Source organism: Hyperoodon ampullatus, assembly GCF_949752795.1.
Source record: "Hyperoodon ampullatus genome assembly, chromosome: 17".
In the NCBI taxonomy this organism is placed as follows: Eukaryota; Metazoa; Chordata; class Mammalia; order Artiodactyla; family Ziphiidae; genus Hyperoodon; species Hyperoodon ampullatus.
This window is the reverse complement of record NC_136930.1, coordinates 75170669-75196014: the sequence shown is the minus strand read 5'-3', so window position 1 is coordinate 75196014 and position 25346 is coordinate 75170669. Positions and strand designations below refer to the sequence as shown.

At 47.0% G+C, this 25346-nt stretch overlaps 1 protein-coding gene across 25 annotated transcripts in view; it reads left to right on the top strand.

Moving 5' to 3' along the window:
* Positions 1-25346, top strand: part of PTK2 (protein tyrosine kinase 2) — a gene marked incomplete at its 5' end in the record, with an annotated part of 198079 nt that overhangs the window by 133134 nt on the left and 39599 nt on the right. For all 25 annotated transcript variants that reach the window (XM_079722516.1, XM_079722514.1, XM_079722518.1 and 22 more), the window contains 6 exons: positions 1870-1954; positions 6259-6359; positions 7991-8106; positions 8958-9058; positions 11965-12054; positions 14927-15131. In XM_079722516.1, the coding sequence (XP_079578642.1) occupies positions 1870-1954; positions 6259-6359; positions 7991-8106; positions 8958-9058; positions 11965-12054; positions 14927-15131 (698 nt within the window). The remainder of the gene's footprint in view (positions 1-1869; positions 1955-6258; positions 6360-7990; positions 8107-8957; positions 9059-11964; positions 12055-14926; positions 15132-25346) is intronic.

Below are 25346 nucleotides of genomic sequence, written 5' to 3'. Positions count from 1 at the left end.
GACACGTGAGCAAGGAGGGACAGTCCCTGAGCTCCCCGTGGGGAGTGTGCCAGGCTGGGCGGAGCTCCAGTGCAGGGACCCCAGGTGGAGCCGAACGGGGGAGGAGGATGACGAGGAGAAGCAAGCAGAGGGGGACTGGGCCGGGTGCAGGGCCGGCACCTGGGGCTGCAGGGCAGCCCTCGTTCTGAGAGTTATGGGCACGAGGCGTATCTGAAGGCTCCCAGCACACACTTTTCTTTCTTTCTTAGGCCCGGTTATCAGGTTTATTTTTATAATTTGAGCATCGCTGACCATCTGCACACCCTCGCACCATTATTATCCTAGTCTTAAGCACCATGCTTTAAATCTGTTTTCTCTTAATTCATCCCAGAGCAGTCCTTCTCTAGACTCACTTGTTAAGATCTTGCGAGTGTCTGCTAGCTGTTACTGACTCAGCGCCTCATCACCTACCCCTCACCTCGGCCTCGTGGACACCAGGGGGGCGTTTTCATTCAACACTGAAGAACTGCTCTGTCTGCTAAACTCTGCTTGTGTTTTAAAGAAGGTGGTGAAAATCGTGCTGTGAGCAGTGACCTAGATGTGTTCGAATCTGCCCCCTTTTAAAGACTTTTAGAAAACCCTCTGCCCAGTTCTGGTCTTGCTTGCTGTAGACTGACATCTTCTTCTCCAGCATCAGGTCTCTGTGACCAGCCGCCCTGACAGCTCGGCACCCCCCAGGCCTCTGCAGCCTGGGGCCACTCGTCACCGGGCCTAGTCCATGGACTGATGGCCGAGCCACGTGGTCTGCCCACGTGCGCCCCTTTGTAGACGTGCTGCCCATGGAATCTCAGGCTTAGCATCCACTTGAAACTATGCGTTTTTAGAGAGCAGTATTTTCCTCGCGTTTCTTTACTATCTTAATAAAGCACCATGTTCAGTATTTGAGTTGAATTGACAGGATTGATGATGATTTATGGTCTTACAGAAGTTTCTGTTGTTATTCAGATCTCCTGTAAAATGGGCATTTTGTGTCATTTCTAAGGTATACCAGTCAGCCTTATGCACATAGAGGTAGAATTCATGGTGCTGGTCCTAGAAGTTTGCTGTCTAGTTACAGAGGACAAAGACTAAGTCATTCAGAGCAGAGTGGTTGCATTGAGGTGTCCTGTGTTGCTAGTGACTCTCAGAAGGCCCCAAACTCAGACGTTTAACAGATGGGCCTCTGTGCCGGCGAGCTGCCGTCCCACCGACATCTCAAGCCTGTCTTGTCCAGAGCTGGGCTTCTGATCTCCCCCTTCTCTCACCAGAAACCCAAACTTGCCCTCCCCGACGCCCAGCCCGCTGTCTTCGTGCCCCCCGCCTCCGTGGCGCCTTTCCTCACCTCCCCTTCCGGGGGGCCTCTCACTTAGGGTAGAAGCCACAAGATCCGACCCCTCCCTCCGCCCCTGGCCGGCATCCCCTCCCCTCCAGCAGTTCTTTGTTCTCTTCTCCTCTCCTCTCCTCTCGGGGAGGTTACCTTCTAACCCGCTCCAGTCCACGATGGATGTCTCGTTCACCGTGTTTGTCTGTATCCTCCTCTGGGACGTCAGCTGGAGTAGCACAGGGGTCGCCAGCCCTTGTTCACTGGTGCAGCCTAAGCCCCTACAGGAGTGCCCGGCACTACGGAGAGGAAATGTCTGTGGAACAGACGAATCGCCTGCAGCGTTTTACATGCACGTCTGTTTTCTGGGGTTTTTCTACAGAGGATTTTAACTGTTCCTCTCGCTCTTGAGATTGTACAATTCTGGTTCTGTCTGATCCAGAATCCAGAGTTGCAGAATAAACAGCCTGTCCTCAACGTGCCCATTGATTAACATAGAGACCCTCTTGTTGCATGTGTCCCCGTCACAGGAGAATCCAGCTTTGGCGGTTGCAATTAAAACATGTAAAAACTGTACTTCGGACAGCGTGAGAGAGAAATTCCTTCAAGAAGCCTGTAAGTTTCTAGAAATGTCTGTGGAACTCCATTTGACTTTCTGTGAAATCCAAACTGTCTCTGAAGATGTAAGAAAAATAATGTTTTGAGTTTTAATGAGACAACTACATTTATTACCTTGCCATGCAACTAGTATGTGTATTTGTAGAGGCACGTGTCTGCAGAGTTTCCCAGGTCAGCTGTCACGTTTGGGACGTAAAGGCAGGTTGACTTCCTGTCCCTTCATCCTCCGGCACCTTGCACCATAGCCAGCTTCACCCTGGTATTGGGCAGATACATAGAGATGCCAGCAGGCCCTGGAGTTGGGGGTGAGCGGGACAGACACAGTCCCTGCGGGATGGAGCCCACGGATGAGTGAGGGAGAGGAAACCCTGCCCATCCTGAGGGGGCTGCTGTGGAGAGTTGTGTGTGATGGGTCCTCTCTCCTGAGTGCAGACCCTCAGAGAGCCAGGATCTGGTCCTGCCCGTTTACATGCATCAGGCTCTTTCCCACCTGCCCTCAAGCTGGGTCGTCTTCCTGCTTCCGTTCGGCTTGTCCCTTCTGACCACATACTTTAATAGTGTCTCCTTAGGAGGCTTTGTCACAGGGCCCTGCTCTTTCCCTTCCTAAGTGTCCATAATTAAATATACATTGTCTAGGGACTTCCCTGGCGGTCCAGTGGGTAAGCCTCTGCGCTCCCAGTGCAGGGGACCCGGGTTCCATCCCTGATCCGGGAACTAGATCCCACATGCATGCCACAACTAAGAGTCCGCATGCCGCCACTAAGAAAAAAAAAAAAAAAAAAAGATCCTGCATGCCACAACAAAGATCCCGCATGCTGCAGCTAAGACCGGGTGCAGCCAAAATAAACAAACAAATAAATATATATGTATACACACACACACACATACACACACACATTGTTTAAAAGTTACTCTTGTCTCTGTCTCCCTCTAGACTTTAAGCCCCAGTGGGGCAAGGAACGTCTCTCTTCTGCTCACCGCTCAGACCCAGAGACAGCACAGGGCTTAACTCATAGAAGGCACTCAGTAGCCACTGGTCGTGTGGATGAGTCTTGGTGTCCTTCATCACATGTACATTGAATTTCAAAAACATTTATCACCGAGTAGTCCAATAAGTAACAAGTCATGGAGTGAGTCATATTGTAACTTCATCAGTTAAGTTGAAGCAAATCCTAGTCCCGTTCCTGGATCTTTGACTTAAGTACAAGACAAGGCCTGGTGATGACTTCTGTCTCAACTAGTTTATTTCTTCAGGGCATCTAGGCCAAGAAAACACAGAATATATATCAGCCATCATTACCTAACAGCCTGTCCGCCTTTGGTGGTAAGGTGCGTTATATATTTTCAAAAATGCACATTTTTAAAATTGCTTCTCTAAAATTTTTATGAACAGTTATTGTATCGTGATTTTTGTAGGGCTTTGGAATCACCATTACAGAAATCAACTTTAGAGTTTCACAGGAGTAGTCAGTTCAAACTAACCTTGTTCTCTTTTTGAAAGGCTGTTATTTCAGAGAAACATGATGGATGTAGTATACCTAAAATCCTGTAGGGCTTTGACAGGCTCTATACGTAAGAGGGGAAGTAAACTTTTTCTATAAAGGACCATATAGTAAATATCTTAGGCTCTGCAGGCCAGATGGTCTCTTGTCACAACTGCTCAGCTCTGCCATCGGGGTGTGAAAGAGCCACAGACAAGCAGGTAAAGGGCTGAGCAAGACTGTGTTCTAGTGAAATTTAGTTTGTGAAAGCAAACAGCCACCCCTAGCCTGAGCTCCTTGCCCTGGGTGAATGAATAACAGGTCAAACTACTACACCTATTGGGTTTTAGTTCAGCAGGGATAGAGTTTCCTAGTGACCACAAGATTCTCCTCTTAGCCCTGTACTGTGTAGTATTTTTAATAATTACTTCTCTAAAGGGTAACATAAAACCAAAAATGATGGTAAGTCAATTGAAAATGAGTGAATATACTGGGTTCCTGAATGTTTATCCAAAAATATCACATTATACTTAAGTGATGAACTGAATTGACAAGATGAAATTCAGTGATACATTTTGGATTTTGTGCCAGGTGTTTATGTGTGTGGGGGGGGGTTTGCTTGTTTGTTTGTTTGTTTTTAACTACCAGGTCCTATTCTTGGAATATGTAGGCAAAATTGAGGGGGAGAAAATACCTTAAGGGTTTGAGTTCTCTCAAGTGAGTGTGGGGTGACTTTGCAAGAAGGCAGTGTAATCCTTGGGTGCGTTGGTAGGATATACAGTCCTCCATATCCGCAAGTTCTGCATCTACAGATTCAACCAACTTCGGATTGAAAATATCTGGGAAAAAAATTCCAGAAAGTTCCACAAAGCAAAAACTTGAATTTGCTGCGCTCTGGTATCTATTTACATAGCGTTTACATTGTATTAGGTATTACAAGTAATCTAGAGATGATTTAAAGTATAAAGAGGATGTGCATAGGTTACGTGCAAATACTCCACCATTTTTTAGAAGGACTTGAGCATCCGCAGATTTTGGTTTCCCCCTGGGGGTTCTGGAACCAATCCCCTGTGGATACTGAGGGACGGCTGTAGGGTGTCTAGAGTGAAAACAGTGAGAGGCCTGTCTACTCCAGATGTATCCAGTGCTGAGTTGCAGTCCACACTGGGCTCCATACTAAAATGGATACTAAAATATATTTGCACCTGCTGTGATTCTAATGTCCTTGCTTGGCATCATAAAAATCAACCCCAGGGGCTTCCCTGGTGGCGCAGTGGTTGAGAGTCCGCCTGCCGATGCAGGGGACACGGGTTCGTGCCCCGGTCCGGGAAGATCCCACATGTTGCGGAGCGGCTGGGTCCGTGAGCCATGGCCGCTGAGCCTGCGCCTCCGGAGCCTGTGCCCCGCAACGGGAGAGGCCACAACAGTGAGAGGCCTGCGTACCGCAAAAAAAAAAAAAAAAAAAATGAACCCCAGGTCTTCCCTGGTGGCACAGTGGTTGAGAGTCCGCCTGCCGATGCAGGGGACACGGGTTCATGCCCCGGTCCGGGAAGATCCCACATGCCACGGAGCGGCTGGGCCCGTGAGCCATGACCGCTGAGCCTGCGCGTCCGGAGCCTGTGCTCCACAACGGGAGAGGCCACAACAGTGAGAGGCCCATGTACCGCAAAAAAAAAAAAAAAAAATCAACCCTGTATTGATCCCCAAAATTAAAAAAAATTTTTTTCATTTCAATAGTCTATGAAGTCCAGGTACTTTGGGGACCCCTGCAGTAGGTCACATGTAAAGTCACTTCCCGTTCTGAGGTTCTGGAGTTCTGTGAAGGTTGTCCTGCTTCTCACTAATCCTAGTCATTGTACTGTGCAGGTGACCTCCTTAGCCCTGATATTAGATGTTAGAAATGTATACACACTTAAAAATACGCACCCACACATAGGTATGTGCGTATATGTGCAGGACCCTCTTGGTCATCTTGGGCTCAGTGAGGCAGTCACACTCACGTGACGGCCACAGGCCGTATCTGGCATCAGACTTTCTTTGAGGGGAGTACAGGACTGGAAATAGCAGGCCAGCATTTCTCCTGTAGGGAAATCCTCACAGCAGTCCGGGAACTCGTTTGCTTAGCCCTGATAGTGATCAGGTACTGTGAGGGGATGAGGCCCCAGTGGGGGACTGAGGAGCCCCCCGGGTCCAAAGTAGAAGTCCTCACGAACCCGTCGCTGTGGGCTCTGGGGCTCTGCAGGGGACACCCAGCCACACCACGCTCAGGGGAGCTCTTGCTACCCCATAAGCAACTTACCAATCGGGGTGGTTTTTACCATGAAGGGTATTGCTTAGAAAATGAATCACACGTTCCAACTTCATGAGATTTCCAAAGGAAAACCTAGAAAGTTAGCCCCTGGTCAGATTTGTCCGTGGAAAATAAGAGGAGGTTTTCTTAACCCTTAACTCTCACAGTATGTCCCCCTGTAAAGTTGCTCACAAGTTCACTGCAGTGGCATCTCGTGCCTCACATGGTCTGCTTTTTTTGTGCCACTTTATGGCGACTTGTGAGCTGACCAGTGGAATTGAATTCCCAGTTGCCACATCATTAGCCTTGAGTTTTTTTTATTCTTATTTTTTGGCTGTGCCACACAGCTTATGGGATCTTAGTTCCCTGACCAGGGATTAAACCTGGGCCCTGGCAGTGAAAGCACCGAGTCCTAACCACTGGACCACCAAGGAGTTCCCCATTAAAATGTCTTGAGTCTTATTTGAACTAGTCTTTAGGAAACTGAAATATCTTCAGAAGCCTGACCGTGGACCACTGTTTTCCCCCAGTAACGATGCGTCAGTTTGACCACCCTCACATCGTGAAGCTGATCGGAGTCATCACAGAGAACCCCGTCTGGATCATCATGGAGCTGTGCACGCTCGGAGAGGTACCTGCCCCACGTCCGCCTCCTGCCCGCTCCGCCCGCCCCCTCGGGGAAGTGTGCGACATACACCCTAGTGCATATGAGTAGAGCGTCTTCGTCAGTAAGTTCCCAAGTAATCCCCTAACTCAGCGCTGGCAGCAGTGTCTTCCCATCCAAAGGATTTGTGAGGACTGGAAGCAACAGGTGACCAAGCGGTTCTTTTTTCCCTCTCTGTTGCTGTTGTCTGAAGAACAAGCCCAGGGATTTGAGAGTGAAAGAAGCAACGTTAGTGGAGTCTGGGTAAATTAAGGCTGAATTTACGTAAATCAGAACAGTTGCTTCATATTTTTGGGCATTCACTTTTCAGTGTCTTTCAGACCAACTCATGTTAGTCACAGTTTCTTTTTAAAACGTGAGTAACAGACTGTGGGCAGATGTCCTTATTTGACTCTCTCTGGAACACAGAAGCTCTTTAGTCGGTGTATCACCACCGCCTGGACGCTGGTGCCACCCAGGCCTGCTGAGCCACACAGCCTCTGTCTGTGTCCCCAGGCTGCTCTGTGGGCCCCTGCTTGGGGCAAACACGGCAACTTTCCAGATGTCTACACATGACTCTGTGGCACTGAAACCTAGTAGTTTAACCTTCTGACACATTATACACGTTACTTCTCCTTTGAAGGACACCAAACAGTCTTGCTTTTAATGAAAATTGGGGTTTTCTGTTATCAGGAACCCGAGGGTGCTTTAGGCCCGTCATCCTCTTCGTGACGGCGTCAGCCCTGCCTTCCGAGGACAGGCCACTGCCTGGCGCCTCCCACTGCTGTCCTCTTCAGCTTGGGTAACAGAGTTGGCGAGCGAACTATCTGAGGGCCTCTCCGGTGTCTTTCCTTCCTCTACCATGCCTTGCCAAATAAAATGGAGTGTTTACGGATTTTTTTGGATCACATTATTTTTCTGCTTTTGTTTTTGGAGAGTTTGCTAATTCTTCTGGCTTAAATCATCAATATTTCTCCTTCATGTAGGAGATTTTGTAGGATTGGAGTGTTAAATTCATCCGCCTTCTTTGCTGGATTATTAGCATTTAGCTGAATTAGTCATGATAGCTGTAGTAAGGACCAGTAAGCCTAGCGCGTAAATACCCAACACGGGACCATTTTATCCTTCTTCACCCAGAATTCCTGGGGGCAGAGGGAGAACCTCCTGCCTCCCCTTCCTTTTCATCCCCTTGTGCTCAGGTCTGCCTGGGGCATGGGGAGGTCTGAGGGAGGTGGACTGACCACGGCTGTGGAGGAGGCTTGTTTGAACGGTAACGGGAGCTTTTTGTTCTCCAGCTCTCATTATCTGGCAGTATTTTATACTGTGCGTTTATTCATTCCCTGGAAGCGTCTTTCTGTATTTTTTCAGAAATGTGTCTAGAATCATGAAGATTCCAATTTTGCAACTGGATCTCAAGTAAAGAATGATTAACCATAGTTTCTGACCTAATATGTTTCTTTCATCATGCTTTTTTTATTAGGGTAGAATTGAAGCCATTGTCATAAAAATGCATTTGGAAATGATCAGCATTGTTTTTGAATATAGCTCTTCTGCTGTTGATTTTTAGTCTCTGACACTAATTCTTTCTCTTTTTTCTTTTTTGGTCACTGTTCAAAAAGCTGAGGTCATTTCTGCAAGTAAGGAAATACAGTTTGGATCTAGCATCTCTGATCCTCTATGCCTATCAGCTTAGCACAGCCCTTGCGTACCTAGAGAGCAAAAGATTTGTGCACAGGTGAGACCCGGGCGTGAAGCTGGTGAGCTGCCTCTGAGCAGGAAGGAGGTGGGCAGAGGTTCTCACTGTGCCCTGAGACCTTTCGTTCCCCCAACTCTCGTACACGGACGGCACTAACTGTCCTGCTGTGCGTATCCCAGCCGAGTGTGGTGCCCTGGCGTGGGAACACGTGGATCTGAGGGGTTTTTCCTCACATGGAGTATGAAACGGGTCCGTTATTCCTTCCACAGATACCACTGACAGCCTCTACGTGGCACTATGGACCTAAAACATATTGTCCTGGGACTTCCCAGGACACCATAGCGCCAGGAGTGACATCTGTTGGCCTTTTGCAGAATTTCTATTCATAATCTGGGTCTCTCATTTGAATACAAGTTAAAGCCCTTACAATTTATTTGCTTTGCATTGTGTTAGAGTTTTGTTATCCGGCACTGAAACGGACTGCATCAGCAAAATCGTTTACACGTGTTCCAAAGATCATTTTACTTTTATTAATGAGGTTTTTTAGTAACCGTAGAGTTACACACCCTGGTCGTGTATACTGTCTGTCAGTTAATGCAGCCGGCAATATGACTGCATGAAAACTAATAAGTGGTTTCATTATTTGAGAATATTCTTCACCATCATTCAAAGTAGTAATCACCATATTAATGGGTAAATATCTGCCAAAAGGAATATATTTGAAGTAAAATAATAAAAGTATCTCTCTTTTTCAGTGTATAATAAAGCTCTTGTTTGTATTGTATATAAGCTGTCTTTCAGAGTACCTGTATGTCTTTATATAATATAGATGAGTTTGTGGGGTTTTTCCCTTGTATTAAAATGTATTGTCCCAAATTTTTCCTTATCAGGGACATTGCTGCTCGGAATGTTCTGGTGTCCTCAAACGATTGTGTAAAATTAGGAGACTTCGGATTATCCCGATATATGGAAGACAGTACTTACTACAAAGGTAAGAAATCAGAGCAATAAATCAGAAACAGGCTCAGGATCTTTAATGATTTTTAATTCTGAAAAAGCTACATTCTAATATGCTCAGCTGACTTCTGACTGTGGTACACAGTCAGGTCCATGGAGGAGAGACAGCGTTCTCAACAAAGGTGCTGGGGCAGTTGGTCATCCCTGGCCAAGAAATGACCCTCAACCTAAACTCACTCGCCATTAACTCAAATGGATCATAGACTTAAATAGAAGACATAAAACTACAAGACCTTTAGGAAAAAACATAGGAGTAAAGTTTTCGGATCTAGGGCCAGGCAAAGAGTCCTTAGGCATGACACCAAAAACATACATGAAAGGGAAAAATTGATAGCTTCTTCCTCATCAAAATTTAAAATTTTTGTTCTGCAAAAGACCCAGGCAGAAGGATGAAAAGACAAACTACAGAGTAGGAGGAAGTGTTTGCCAACCACATATCTAACACAGGACCGGTATCTAGACTACAGATAGAGTTCTCAAAACTCAGCAGTAAAAAAAGAAAGGACACAGGTAGAAAGTGGGCAGAGATATGAAGAGAGACTCCACTGCGGGGGGTGTTCAGATGGCACGTGAGCACGTTACCCACTAGGGAGATGCAGAGTGAGCCCACGGGGAGCTATCGTGCACACCTGTCAGGATGACTGAGTAACGGCAGTGACAACACAAAATGCTGGCAGACACAGAGAACGTAGATTGCTTGTGCAGATGTAAAATGGTACAGCTGCTCTGGAAAAGAGTTTGGCAGATTCTTAAAAAACTAAACATGCGCCTCCCATACGACCTAGCTATTACACACGCCTAAGCATTTCTCCCAGAGAACTGAAAACTCCCATTTACACAAAACTGGTGTTTGTTCATTGTACCTTTATTTCTAGCAGCCAAAAGCTGGAATCAGCCCAGATGTCCTCCACTCCGTAGACACAGCTGGCTAACCTCCCAGCAGAGCGGTGGGTGCCCTGGTTCAGTGCACACCGCCGGACTTACAGATCTGCAGTCGGCTGACTCCAGAGACTTTGATCCTTTAGCTTTGGAGCTGAACTCTAGCTGATGGGATTTTTTTCTTTAGTTTTCCCAGTCTTGGAATCAGATTGACTTGGTTTTTCAAATTATTCCTGATTTTCATATTCCTGGTACTTCAGCTAAGGTTTGGATTATAAGTCCATATTATGCTTTTAGTGTATTTTCTAGTTATTACTACCATTTTACAAAGGCCAGTTTCTTGCTCAGTTTGTTTGATTTTTGTATTGTCGCAAAATGAGCCCTAATCTTGCATACAGAATTAGTCTTTTGCATTTTATACTGTAGCTGACGACTGTTCTCTGTCCAAATGGTCTCTGTATACTACAGCCTGATCCTTTGTTATGTGGAAGGAAAAGTCTGGTTGTTTATTCATTTTGATTGTGTAGTCATTTAATTTAAAAACGACCAAGCCACCTTTCCACTGTTTTAAAATACATTTCATATTACCTCACATCCTGACTAGTCCAAACCCTAGAATTCCACTAAAGGGCTAAACTCCAAACAGCACGGTGGCCAAGACTCTACATCATCTAGACAGCACTTAAAGTGGGCAACTGACGAGTTCACACGTTGTTATCTCAGAGAGGTCAGTAAGTCTAGATCCTGCTAGGCTTCAGGAGAACAGCCCCTCGGGGTTAGGGGGTCCTCGCCCTCGGAGCACACAGCTGGAGAGTCATTTGTTGTGAGGGAATCAGAGGCTTTGACCTCAGTTGTCATGAAGGTGCATGAAGTTAAGTGGAAGAAAATTAAGGAAACAAATGTAATTGTCTTCTGATTAAAAGTCTTGAGAGCACCCTTGCTTACAGAAGGAAGCCCAGCCCCTGACAGCACTGCAGAGCCTGGCACCCTGCTCCGGGGGCCCCTGGATCAGGGCCTGTGTCCCCGCCTGGCGCCTGCAGCCCCTCCCTCCTCCCCCCGCCCCTCCCCCGGCCACACCCTCTCGCTTCCGCTGGATTTGAGAAACTGTGTCTGCCTTTTGGGATGAGGACTCCTTGAGGGCTGGTACCTGGTGAAGGAGTGTTGAGGGAGGTGGCCCAGAGGAAGGATTTTAGGCCTCGAAAGAGGGCCAGTTCCAGGCTTTCTGAGAGTGGCCTTTCCGTTCTGTTGCCCCCTCCTGCTCTTCACATCCTGGTGGTGGTCCAGCCCGTCCTCATATTTGGTGGATTCTATTTTTGCGTATTCGTCTGCTTGCTGAGACTTGTAACTTCCCGAATCCACGCAACGAGGCGTTCATAGTCAAGTGTGGATGTGCCCGGGGCAGTGACAAAGTGTCCGTTTGGGCTGGTGGACAACGAGGAGGGGGCAGCCCTGTGCAGCGCCAGCACCTCTGGCTCTGGGCCAGTCGGGCAGGCTGGAGCCCCAGCTGTGGCCCCTGTGTGCGGGGGCGGGGAGCGGGGCCTCAGGCAGGTCCGCGGCACATCCATACCTCATTTTCCAAAGAAGTCAGAACCTACCAGGATAAGTTTTTAGGATTTAAGGTTATAATCTGTGTGAGGTATGGATATATACGTACACATTTCTCCCGGGAGCGGTGGTTCAGTGTTCAAGGCGACTTTAGATAGAGTGTAACTACCGTGAATGAGAATTGACTGTGTGCCACTACCAGACCGTATCTGAAGCCAGGCCTCCAGCCTATAGATGAAGCCTGCACAACTGAGCTGGGAGCTGATGCCTCCCCGTAACCGGGGCTCCCCCCGACCTGCCCCCTGCCTCTCCTCTGTCACCCCCAGACGACCCAGCATCAGGGAGTGCAAGGCAGTTCTCCCAAAGGTTTTGGTACTAAAAATCTCAGCTAGCTCTAACTGTTAGATTCCTAAGCAGGTGACAGGGAAGTTTTACTTTCTAAAATTAATCTTCTAGCTTCCAAAGGAAAATTGCCTATTAAATGGATGGCTCCAGAGTCAATCAATTTTCGCCGTTTTACCTCAGCTAGTGACGTATGGATGTTTGGTGAGTATTTGAAAACTTTTGTGTTAGAATTACAGTTCACGTATTCTCTGAGAGGGATTTAGCTCTGTCTGTTGTCAGAGTCTGTAGCTTGGTTTGCCCTCCCTTGCCTGGCCTGCCTCATTGCTCGCCCATGCCCTCCTCTGTTCCTCAGATGTGGGTGTGTGTCGTGCGCCCAGGTGTGGCCCGCAGGGCCCAAGGCGCTGCCTCTAGCCCCTTCTCACTCCGCCTGCCTCCCTCTCGGGGAGGTGCTGTGCCCTCCCTTCTCTCCTGTCTCCACGGCCTCAGACATTCCTTTTAAGTGAGTGACGTAAATGGTTAACCTGTCCGTGCGGTTCTGTGATGGCCCCCAGATCCAGCATGTCTAAGATTGCCCTTCATCTCTGTTCTGGAATCTGACCCCTTCCTGACTTGTCTCAAGTCTTGGAAGCGTGACCCTTCGTGTTCTGTAGCTGCTGCTGCTCTGGTGTCCACTGTGTCTCCTCCTTCCTGCTCCAAGTCCGTCCCTGTCGTCAACCTCCTGCTCTGCGTTCTTGCAGAGCCCCCAGTGGAGCGAGAGTGTGGCTGTCATTCACTCTGCAGTACTTACTTCCACTACCTTACCCGGATTTTTAAATGACTCACCTTTTTGGTGTGGATGACACTCCATCCCCGCCCCACTTTCCGGGTGTTACTCCTTCTTTCTGGACACCTCATCCTGACACCTTCTCCTCCAGTTGAAACTCTTTTTAACCTTCGGGAAGAGGTTGGAAAGAGTTTCTTCATTCACCTGAAATATCCGCTCTGCCACGAAGCCCCATGCAGCAGGTGTGCCATCCAGACATAGACTCCCTTTCTCTGCTTTCCCAGCACTTTCTCTCTCTGTCGAGACACTCACGTGTAGATCTTGTGAATAGTCCTGTGCGCATATTTTCTCTGCCGGATTTTAAACTACTTCCCAGGAGATGCCCTGTTAAGTTTACGCACCTTCTTTTTCCTATAAATAAAAATAACTTTATATACATGAAGTACGTGTTCTCATTTTTTCTTCTGCTTCCTTGCTGTTGACTTTCAGTAGCCATTTAGTGCCCTAACTGATACTAGGTAGAGGAAGGAATTCAGTAAAACAGGAAGTGGTGTGACATGATTGGAGAAGGTGCTGGAGTCCAATTGGCTTCAGATCCCAAGACCTCACCTGTCAGCTTTGTGACCCATAGAGCAGGTTACTTGTCCTCTCAAGAGGATTTCACATTTCAAAAGTCTAAGATGCCTTCTTTTTCACATTTCTGGAAGTAGGATTTGTCACAAATCAGTGGCATTTCACAGTTGGTGTTAGTCGGGGGGTGGGGGGGTGTCATGTGGGTCCTCGCCTACACTCGTGTAGCCTGTTTTTTGTTCATATTGGTGCTACTTTCTTGTCCGAATGAGTTTAAAACCGCTCTTTGGTAAGAATAAAATAATTCTAAGAGGTGACAAAGGATCACATTACAACTTAGTGGGTAGCATATCCCCGCCTTTTTGGTAATATAAAATAATAGTGTCTCTTATAATCAGTGGCATCTCAGATTTGATAAAATACAGTTTTTAAAGAAATGTAAGGTGTGAGAATTAAGGATCGTGTAAATTTCAAGGAAAGGTGCCAGAGACGTATGAAGGTCTCAAGAAATGATACCCAGTGTTGTTATTATTACTAATGATGTTGTCATAATTTCTGGTGAGAAAAGCAGAACTAAGGCATTATTTTTGTCATATACTCTTTACTTTGAAGTTGGACTTTTGGCTAATTTCAGATCTAACTCACATTAATGTGATATAATGGCATAATGGCATGCCTTCCTCCTCTGAGGCACACAGCATCTTAGGTGCTGAAGCTACAGAAAGACAGTCGCAGCCCCTCTGCCCCCAGGATCCGGTGTATGGAGCACACTTGCGGTGGGTTAGACAGGAGCTTCCCAGGGGGCAGGGCAGGCAGCGCAGGAGGGGGCTCCACTGGGGGCTTTGCAAGAACGCAGAGCAGGAGGACGATGACAGGGACGGACTTGGAGCAGAAAGGAGGGGACACAGTGGACACCAGAGCAGCAGCAGCTACAGAACACGAAGGGTCACGCTTCCAAGACTTGAGACAAGTCAGGAAGGGGTCAGATTCCAGAACAGAGATGAAGGGCAATCTTAGACATGCTGGATCTGGGGGCCATCACAGAACCGCACGGACAGGTTAACCATTTACGTCACTCACATAAAAGGAATGTCTGAGGCTGTGGAGACAGGAGAGAAGGGAGGGCACAGCACCTCCCAAAGGGACTCACAAAGGGACCTGGGAGAAGAGAACTGGTGGAGAACAAAATGAAAGGCATCAAATCTAGAATTCAGCACAAGCCAGGTCACGAAGGAGCGTGTTCAGGTGCAGATCTGAGTGGCCAAAATGCCAAGTGATGGGAACCTGTAGAGGAATCTGAGTATTCTGAAGGCATAAGACTTAAGTTGCAGGGTTTTCTTTGTTAAGCTTCAAGCCAGCTGCTGTGATCATAAGCAGGTTGGACTAAAGTGGAGGGAAACCTAAAATTCATTCAGCTTTTTTTTGAATTGGTTCACTAAGCTATGCTATGAAATATCACTGTAGCTGGTGGGCCATTTTCTAATGTAGATGTTTTTAGAGAAATAAACCTCTTAGAAAAGTAATGGGTTTTTTCTTGATAATAGTTTCATTATTCGCATCATCCTAAATTAGTATTCCTGTTCTTATTTGGTAACAGAGCTAAGTGAATGCTGCTTTATTTGGCTGCTGTGCCCGTAATCACACAGGTGGTTCTCGTACGAGCTATGAAGTTATTCCTGAAACGTGGGAGTCGCACTCCTGCTGCTAAGTTTACCGTTGTGTTTCCGTCCCGCCTCACAGGTGTGTGTATGTGGGAGATACTGATGCACGGTGTGAAGCCCTTTCAAGGCGTGAAGAACAATGATGTGATAGGTCGCATTGAGAACGGGGAGAGGTTGCCCATGCCTCCGAACTGCCCGCCCACCCTCTACAGCCTCATGACCAAGTGCTGGGCCTACGACCCCAGCCGGAGGCCCCGCTTCACTGAGCTCAAAGCCCAGCTCAGGTAGGATGGGCGGCGGGGCCGGGGGCGGGGCCGGGGGCCGGGGCGGGGCGGGCAGGCCTCCGCTGCTTCTTCCTGGCAGGTCCTTTTATCAGTACGTCTGAGGCAAACCTGTTTCTTGGGCAAACGTAATTACTTCTTTACGGATTTGTATTTATTTATACATTGTTAGAGCCTTAAGAAGACTATGTCTTCAAGTCTTAATAAACTTCAAATTGTGATCAAGTGTCTCTGCCCTGACTGCTGACCAACGTGGCACAGCCCACAGGCTCCACGTGGTCTAGTCCCCGCCCACTCCCTAGTCTCGCCTCACACCACCCCTTCCTCTGCTCCAGAGGCACCCGGCGCCTCTGCCTAACCCCCGCTTGACCACAGGGCGCTTCTCTTCAGTCTTTGGAGCCCAGCTCAGGGTTGCCTCCTGCAGGAAGCCTCCCTCATCTGCCCCACCCCCAAAGAGGTATGGCACCCTCCTATGGCACCTCTTCAGCGCTCTGTTACAGCGCAGATATCCACGTTACCTGGTCAGCTGCCGTTTTGTGACTCCTACTTCGTGCCAGACGCCTTTAGACCCAAACCTCCAGCAGCCCCCAGTCCCCTGGAAAGAACACGCGGACTTCTTAGTGTGCTGGGCCCCCCAGAGGGTCTGTGCGGAGCTGACCTGCTACTGGCCAGACTCAGAGGCCTCGACAGGTGGCCCTCATCCCGTCTTGCTCATTTCTGTAGGCCTGCGGCAGAGCTTAGGACCAGCACCTGGTCAGTGCTCAGTAAACACTTGTTGAACTAAAGTCTAGATTGAGACTTAATACTTTAATCAACCAGATATTTTAGTATAATACATAACCAACCAGCCAACGCCATGGTTTAATGCGCTGTTTCATGTTTGGGGTACTCCCCTGATTTTATTTGAGTTCTTTTATTTGCTATATTTTCGTCTTTTTTCATAAAAATTACCAAATGTCAGGGCCCAAAAGCCCCTGGCAGCTCCTCTGGCCCACCCCCCACCCCGTCCCCCAGCGCTCGAACCCTCTCAGCCTCGCCTACCCTCCGGCAGCGCCACCTGCCCGGCTGACGCGTTTCCTGCGAGGAGAATGTCTCCGGGAAGGAGCGGGGCCTTAGTGAGAAGAGGGAGAGACTCGTCCAGTCAGCAGCTGTTTTGCTAAGTGTCTCCTTTGCTCCAAGCTAGGTTCTGTGGGCCCAGCGGTGAGCAAAACACAGTCCTGCCCCGGCGTTTGAACTCCGGCCAAGGAGGTGGGGGTCGGCACCGTTGGCCGCACGGTGACACCCCTGACGCTCCCCCTCCGGGCCTGCTTCCGGGGCCTCGCGCGTGACAGCCGGCCCCTCAGGTCTTTCAAGACAGCTTTCTTCAAGCTGGAGCTCTCCAGGTTCTTAATTCTCATGCAGCTTAGTTATACCTGCTGTCCCTGTTGGAGCTGGTTTTCGAACATGCTTCATTTCGTGTTTTGCTCATAAACTTTTTTGTTCCTCCTTGACCTTTCCTCAGCATCTGACAGATTCTGTCCGTGAAACCCCCCCTCTGATAGCAGTTCCACCCGCCCGCCTCCCCGGCACGTTCTTCCCCGTTACTCTGGGTATCCGCCGGCTTCTCTCCACAGCCTCCTCCCCTCCCCTCAGTATTTCTCCTTGGTTGGTTGTCTTAACTGTTCCTGTGGCTTCGCTCCCCACCTCCGTCTGTCTTTAGCTTCAGTCCTGCCTTTTCTCACAAGTCCCAGACCTGTGTCTTCAGTTGGAGGACATCGTGTTTATCCTGAAGCGAAGCCGTTACCGTCTCCTCTGGCCCCTCAGCTTGTGTAGGTTACAGTGGGGCCTTTGTCTGCACCTGCATCTGGGAGCCGTCAGTAACTCCTTGCCCGCCTGTGCCAGCTGGCCAGCTGGAGCAGCCTCAGCTCAGTGTCTTCAGACCCACTCCCTCCTCCCAGCTCTCCTCACCGCCCTGCCCCCGCCCCCCACCCACATACTTCATCAGTCAGTCTTACCGACCGTCGAAGTGGGAGAGTAACTCCCTCGCTCAAGACAACTTTCAGTGGGTTCCTGGCACCCCCTGTGTTAGTTTGAGGCTTCCAGAGTAGCATTTAAGGCTCCTTGAGTTACGGCCAGTGTCTTTCCATCCCTTTCTCACACTGTGGCCAAACTAACCACATGCCTCCGCCAGGAAGGCCTCCTTCTGCACCTGCTGAAATCAGCCCTACTGTCTTCCTCAGCCTCTTTCCCTGCTCTGCCCGTGGGCTGTCCAGAACTCTTGCTGCTTCTGGCCATCCTCGCCCTGTGGGCCGCCGATGGCCGCATCCCGGTCCAGTCAGCTCCACAAACACGGAGCACCACGTAGCTGGGCCTGGTGCTGGTCACTGGGCAAGAGAACCAAACACTTTTCCTGCCCTCGAGGAGCTCACAGTCTAGTACGTCTCATCCCCTACTAGACTGAAGCTCCTTGAGGACAGGGATCGTCATACTCACCTCGGTGTTGCCCACACCCCCAGGCCAGGAGCTGGACCCAGTGAGGACCAGATAGCTGCTGAGTTCATGCTTAGCTCACACAAAACTCATGCTGACACTGGCTGGAGGACTGTTGCATTAAGGTGGAGTAGCTCCATAAACTGTCCCAGGTGAAGTCTTAGCACTAAATATAATTATTTTATACACACACACATATAAAAACATCATGTACCTATTTATAGATGCTTTCTTGTGAACAGTTAGTGTAGATTATTGACCATTAGTTTGTTCTGTCTGTTTTGTATTAGTCAGAAATGGAGTTTAACTTTGTATTGGGAACATGTAGAATATGGCTACCAAGTAAGCCAAATAAAATGTAACTTTATAATATACTAGCTGCTTGGACATCTGTATGTAACAGTGTATCACAAGTAATTAAGTACATTCTTTATTGATTTTTTAAAATTTTTTATTATATCCAAGATTCTAACAAAGTAATAAATTTTGGATAGCCCTTACCCCAGGGCACCTAAAAATGTTCCCAAATCCCATTCTCCTCGTCTATCTAAAGAGAAAATGCTGCAAATAGACTCAGTTTATTGTGGGCTCCACTCGTCTTTGGCTGGACCACGTCTTGTTTCTACTGTATCGTAAGTTAAGAAAAGTGGCTCTTGGTGACTCTTGTTAGGCAGAGGGTTGTGCTGGGATGGGTCAGTCTCTGCGACCACAGGGCCTGTCCTCCCGCCATCCTGTGTCCTTATTCACAGACGTGCCTCATTGAGGAGAATGAGATTAACCTCTGGGCAGCCTAGTCGCAAGTGTGAGAAATTCCTCAATAGGAAATTTCTCATAACATGAGCTCTAGCATTTCGTACTGGGTGACTGACAGGTTATAAGAGTGCACTAACTACTTTTGGAATGAAAAGTCATTTAATCCCTAGCTAGTCAGTGACTTCTTTGGTAGATACTGTGACGAGGAGACCACAGTAAAACCTCTCGAGTATTTGCCCCTTTGGCGTTTCTGTTCAAAGACAGCGTTTCCCAGCAGTGCTCTGTGTCATTAAGGTGTTTGTGCCATTGTAGGACAAGATGGTCAGTTTTATCTCAGGGAAACAGTTTAAGTTAACGTGTGGCTTCTTGAATCCCTTTTAGACAAATGAGGGGAATAAATAAAATTACTGATTTAAATTTTGTACCCTAATTTTTGTATTTTTCTAACTTTTTATTGACATGCAAAGATGTGAATATATAAACATGCCAAGCAGTAAACAGCTCACTGAATTTTCACAAATTGGGCCCATTCCTGTAACCAGCATCTAGAACAAGAAAACAGCACTGCCTTCACCCCAGAGACCCACGAGAGGCCCCTTTTCCAATTACTATTCCCCCTCCAGGGATAACCACTCACCACAGACTGGTTCTGCCTGGTTTTGAACTTCATGTAGACGCTATAATTCAGTGTGTGCTTTTTTGTTTAAGGTTTATTTTGCTCAAACCACCCATGTTACTCAGGTAGTTGGACTTCACTGTTGTTGCTGTATGTGTCCCATTTGTGAATATACCATAGTTTATCCCTTCTACTATTGGTGGAAATTCAGATACTTTCCATCTTGGGGCTCTCAAGACTGCTGCTGTAGGGACATAACAGAAGTGTCATTGGGTGAGCACGTGTACAAGAATGTCTGGTGGATGCGTATTCAGGCGTCCGCAGGTGTGCGCGGCTTTAACTTTGTGTACTGATGGCGCCTGTTTTCCAAAGTGGATGCACCAATGCAGTGTCCCCCAGCAGTGATGAAAGCTCCTGTTGCTCCAGCCATAGTTTTTTTTTTTTTTTTTTTTGCGGTACGCGTGCCTCCCACTGCTGTGGCCCCTCCCACTGCGGAGCACAGGCTCCGGACGCGCAGGCTCAGCAGCCGTGGCCCACGGGCCCAGCTGCTCCGCGGCACGTGGGATCTTCCCGGACTGGGACACGAATCCGCGTCCCCGGCATCAGCAGGCGGACTCTCAACCACTGTGCCACCAGGGAAGCCCCAGCCATAGTTTTTTAAAAACCTTTGGAAATTGATCCTTGTTTCTAAGCATGCCATTTTCACATATGAAGAGTAGGCTAAAGAAAGAAAAAATGACGTAAGTGGTATGTAAACAATTGACCTGAGGTTTTCTATTCTAAAGATCACTGACTTAGTAAGTGTCTGCCTGGAAGGCCCTCTGACCCTGGGCGCTTCAGGAGGCCCTTTAGACCAGCACCACGCTCACCAGGAGCCAGTCTCCATCCTCCGCCGTCAACCTTAGAAATTACAGCCTTGAGAACCAGCGCTGACTGAGTGCTTTCTGTCGCCACACCTGTGCCGTGAACTTTCACACATTATTTCTTCTGAATCCTCACGGTCCTGGGAGATGTAGGTAATATTGTCATCATCAGTTTACAAATGAGGAAACAGAAATTGAGGTTAGGCAGTTGAGCGCTGGGGTCACAGAGCTGGGATTCAAGGCAAGCTCACCCGAGTCCAGGACACAAGCTGTCAACTGCCACGCTCTGCACTTTGCTTGAGCCATGGCTAGACGTTAGCAAGTGCTCTGATTACGATTTCGACTAGTGGGCAAGTTGTTAATATTGTTTAGTTAAAAAGGAAAAAGAAGAAAGAAAAGGGGAAAAAAACATACTGTTACAAGGAATTCCTGCAGCTGGTTCTCTTACATTTGCTTGAGTGTCAACCAGAGAAAGTCCCCCAACAGAATGGCAGCATCTCTGGCTTCGGCACAGAGGGCCCCCACCCATGGGTTTTGATGGGTGACATAGTTTCCACGTGTTATCACTGTTTTGCTGTCACATCTTGAGTGTGTTGCATTTGGCTGCTGTGGCCCTCTGTAATCCCAGGGTTAGTGGCAAGCAGTTGTGGAAGTTTTCGGTGAGGCTGAGTCTCTCCAGGGGTACTTGAGGCAGCTAGAGGCAAGCCACGCCAGTGTGCATTGGCCGGCGTCCGCACTTGCCTGCTGTGTACTCGTCCTGTACCCGTAATACATAGCCTTGTCTCCAGCTTGGGTCTGGGGGGAGTTGTGGATGTTGTTTGTTTGTTATTATTACCTGATATCGTCATGTTTGCTTCTTAACTTTATCATACAAAGCTGGCCGTTGAGAATCTGTTTGACCTAAGTTGACCTTCGGTGAGTGACTTAGCCTCCCTGGGAGAGCAGAATCACAAATCCTACCTGTCCTCTAGTTTTCAGGATTAAATAAAATCATCTAAAATGCATTTAGTTTTCATGCTTGTGATGGGTACACACACTTGGTGGCTACTCTGGTAGTAGCAGTAAAAACAAAGCTTTTTCTGAAGATCCGCAAAGGACCTGGAGGTCTTAGGTACAGAAAATGATCAGTTACTGTTTAAAAAAAAACTGGTTCTTCAAATGTAAAAGGGGTAGCTATTATTATCCAGATACCAAAATGCAAGGCACATCTTTTTGACATTTTGTAGATGTCTTATGGACATCTTGTACAGGTTTTTTTTTTTTTTTTTTTTGAGTCCTTTTTGATTCTTCATTTATCCTAAAATGTGAACTCTAGATTAAAAACTCTAGATTTGATTAATAACATGAGGTTACTTGTGCTTCTTCACTGTGCTTTTAAAGTGGTTTTGTATCTGCTCCCCAAATTCCTTTCGAAGGTGGTGTCTGAATTCCTCCTTAGTCATCATATCGGCATTTTCCTTCTCACTGCCGTCCTGTTGGGTCTTGGTGTCATCTAGAAGAGTAACCTGTTTCTCAATTACCCCTGTATTTACATCTTAAAATGTTTGCTTGGTTTGGGACCTTAGTCTTCCCGGTAATAAAAAGTAAATAGTAAATCTAAATTTCATGGGAATTTAATGTAAAATTTAAATTGTTTCCACTAAAATTTATGTCATGACTGTTTCTTACCTGCGGGTAGCTCTTGCCCTTCATTGGACTCCCCCGCACACAGATGTTCAGACCTTTACAGGTGTATCTCTACTTTAGCTTTACCTCCAGAATTTGGTTTTATGTGAAGTAAACAAATTTCCGGTGAGATTTAAACTTAAATTTCATAAAAATTAGTCCTTTGTACTTACATGGCTTCACAGGTCATTTTCACGTGACTACCTTACTGATTTCACAATAATTCTTAAGGGTGAGATACTGTTGCCCTTTTCACTTAAGGAACCTGAGGCTCAGAAAAACCCTATGACTTGCGTGGATTGTGCAGCTAACAAAGGGTGGATCCAAGACCCTGGGCCCTTTTCTCCGAAGTCCAGGGCCACTGCTTTTCTCGGTCTCTTTACTACCGTACGCCCCTCCGCACTGAATGGGTTGCTGGCTGCCTCCACCCCCTGTACTTCCCCGCGCTCTGCTCACTTCCCCTCCCTTGTCTTATTTGTAAGAGAGGACTTCGACTAGATGAAGTTCACACCTCAGCTGTCATCCACATATTTACTATTTGAAGGTCGCCCTCAGAACCCACAGTGAAATCCTCGGACTCATCCGGTAGCTGCTGTAATTCCTTCCCTTCAGTCCTGTTTCTGGCACCATTTTCCTTCTCTCTCCAGTTGTTCTTCATTCCCCTTCCCTAAATTTTGTCTCCAGGGTTATGATCCCTGAAAACACGGGGGAAGAGTGGAGTAGACGTGAATGTCCTCCCCTCTGGACAGTGAAGGACCAGAGGCTGTAGGTGGCCCGTCCCTCTTCAGGTTACAGAGGGACGTGGCGGCAAGGTTGATGCAAGGATGCGGGGAACGAGTGGAGCAGCGCTGGCTCCGTCTCAGCCCAGTCTCCGGGCACCTGAGCGTAGATGGGAGGGAGCGGCAGCCCCCGTGGCAGCGGGTCGGTGCTCAGTGAAGAGAGTTGGGCGCTGAGAAGCCGCTGGCTCACCTTCTGCGCCTCTTGCCCTCAACCCCCCAAATTCGCATTTTAGAAACACCTTTTGCATTATCTTTTTAGTGCTTGCTCCAAGTATTACATTATACATCTTTAACTTTGCACCATCGACTTAGAGTTAATAATTGTAGTTCACTTAAAATGTGGAAACTTCATTTACCACTACCTTTGTCCTTTTTGTTCTAGAGGTCATGTATATTATATTCATATATGACAGTAACCTCATAAAATAAGATTACACTTCGTGTTTTTAATAGTATTTTGAGGAAAGTAAGGGGAACATCTTTTATATTTAACCCCATACAGTGCTCTTTATTCTTTCCTAAAGATCTTTCTTCCACTTGGTTTTCCCATCTGTCTGAAGAACTTCTTTAGCATTTCTTGTCGTGTGGGCCTGTTGATTAGTTTTGGGTTTTTTGTTTTTTTTTTTAAATCTGAAAATGAATTAAACTTCATTACACTGGATATAGAACTCTGAGTTGACAGCGTTTTTCTTTTTCTTTTTTTTTTTTTTTTCTTTCTTTCAGCACCTTAAAGCTTTCTTTCATTTCTTTCATTCTGGCCTCTGTTATTTCTAATGAGAAGTCACTGGCCTTTTAAATTATTACTCTTCTGTATGTAATGTGTCAGTTTTTCTGTCTTCTTCCATGAGTTTATCTTTGGTTTTCAGCAGTTTATAACTAGGATGTGCTTGGGTGTGGTTTTGTTGTCTTGATCATATTTGGGCTTCACTGAACCTCTTGAATCTGTAAATGTATGTCCTTGACCATTATTTCTTCAGATATTTTTTCCGCTCCATTTTCTCTCTTCTAAAACTCCAGTTCCATGTATGTTAAATCTTTTGATAGTGTCCTTTAGGTTCCAGGGGCTCTGTTCTTTTTCTGTTTCCCCCCCAGTCTTTTTTCTCTAAGTTCTTCAGATTGGATAATTTTTATTGATTTATCTTCAATTTTCCTGACTCTTCTCTCATGTCCATCCCACTGATCATCCAATCCTGTGGAGATTTTATTTCAGATATTTTATTTTTCATTAGGAATTTTCATTTGGCTCTTTTTTATACCTTTTGTTTCTCTGCTGGCATTTCCTATCTTTTCATTAACTGTGACCAAATTTTCCTTTCCTTATGTCCTTGAATATAATAATAGCTCTTCAAAGTCCTTGCTTGCAAATTACAACTTCTGAGTCACCATTGGAGTCAGCTTCCTTTAGATTTCTTTTCCTCTTGAGAGTGGATTACATTTTAATGTTTATTTGTACATCAAGTGATTTTAGATTATGTCGTGGACATTGTGACTGATAGGTTGCAGAACCTCTGGATTCAGTATTATTCCTCTGAAGAGTGGTTGGTTGGTTGGTTGGTTGGTTGGTTGGTTGGTTGGTTGGTTTTAGCAGGCAGCTAACTTGGCAGGTCTCACATTGCAAACTCCCTCCATTCTGTGAGCTCGAATCCCGATTCAGCTGAGTTCAGCCTCAGCTGGGCTGCCTGGAGCCTGCCCTATATGTGCATAGTACAGGGGTCAGCTAGTGATTCAGGCAGAATTTGTACTCAGAATTTGAGGTACCCCTCCCTGGCTCTCTTCTTCCTGGGATTTCCCCCCTCACTTTCCACCAGCTGTGGTGACCCAAATTCAGTCCTCTGGCTCTTCAAACCAGTAAGACTGGGGCTGGCTTTCTGGCTAGTGGCCATTAAACTGGGGACTCACCCAGTGCCGTTCCCTTCCTCCTAGTGGCAGCTCCCTCCAGAGCCTAACTGCTTTGTGCTGTCACCAGGCTGTTTCTTCTGTCCTAGTCCGTAGTTGCTATCTGCAAGAGGGTTGGTCAAATAGGAGCTTCTCGAACTTGCCAGAAATACAAAGAGGTCACCATTCTAAAGTAAGGTTTTAGTAGAAATCACTTTTTCTCAAATAATTTTGGTATGTGTAACACCATAACCAAACAAAAGTGCGTTATTTCCTGCAGTTTGAGATACGTAATAAGTAAAGAGAGATGCAGTTTTGTTGTATTCGTGAAGCGAGATGTTCGGTCTGCTGTGCGTGTTTATTATAAGAGAAGAAGGAGGGAGGCGTGTGCTGCAACACTGGTCACTGCCCACTGCAGAGGTGCAGTCCCAGCTTTGTCTCAAGCCCTGTTTTCTGCAGAGATACCAAGGGGGGTTGTTGAAGGGTCAGCTCCATTCCTTTGTGGTGAGGCAATGTTGGGTACTTAGAAGAGATCGTGTTTCAAAGCTGGCATTCCCATGAACTTGCCAAAACAAGCCATTTCCCTCGTGGCTTTTTTTTTCCGTCCAGTTTCTTGCTGCTCTTTCTCTGGATGTTTTTCAAATTAGCCTAAGTAGCTATGAATCCAGACTGATTTTCTGTCCAAAGCAAATTTTGTGATGTCATCATAAAATTATTATGTTTAGGTGATCAAAGTCCAATCTTTTTTTAAAAAGTTTTTCAAGCATAGAAGAAATGTAGTTTCGAAGAAAAGAATAGTATTACTATAATCATTCTCAGGAAGAATGCTACAGAAATGAAATAGATTTAAAAAAAAAACAAGGCAGGTAAAAGTACAGAACTAGATAGCATTTACTTAAAAGTCTTACTGGTTTTTTTCACCGACTTTATTTCTCCATCCTAACAGTGGACAGGACAGGCAGTATCCTTCTCATTTATGGAGGAGGACACAAGTTGAAATGGGCCCAGCTGCCCAGCTCAGTGAAGGTGCTGCTCATAGCTGGTGCCCTTTCTGCTGGGACAGCGGGAACAGCTGGTCACCCACTTGGACTGATCGCCCCTCTCCACTCTAAATCTTGTCTGTGTTGGAGATTTGCTTCCGAATCTTAGCTTGGTACTGGAAACGAAGACACTATTAGACCACTTTATTGCTCTCCAT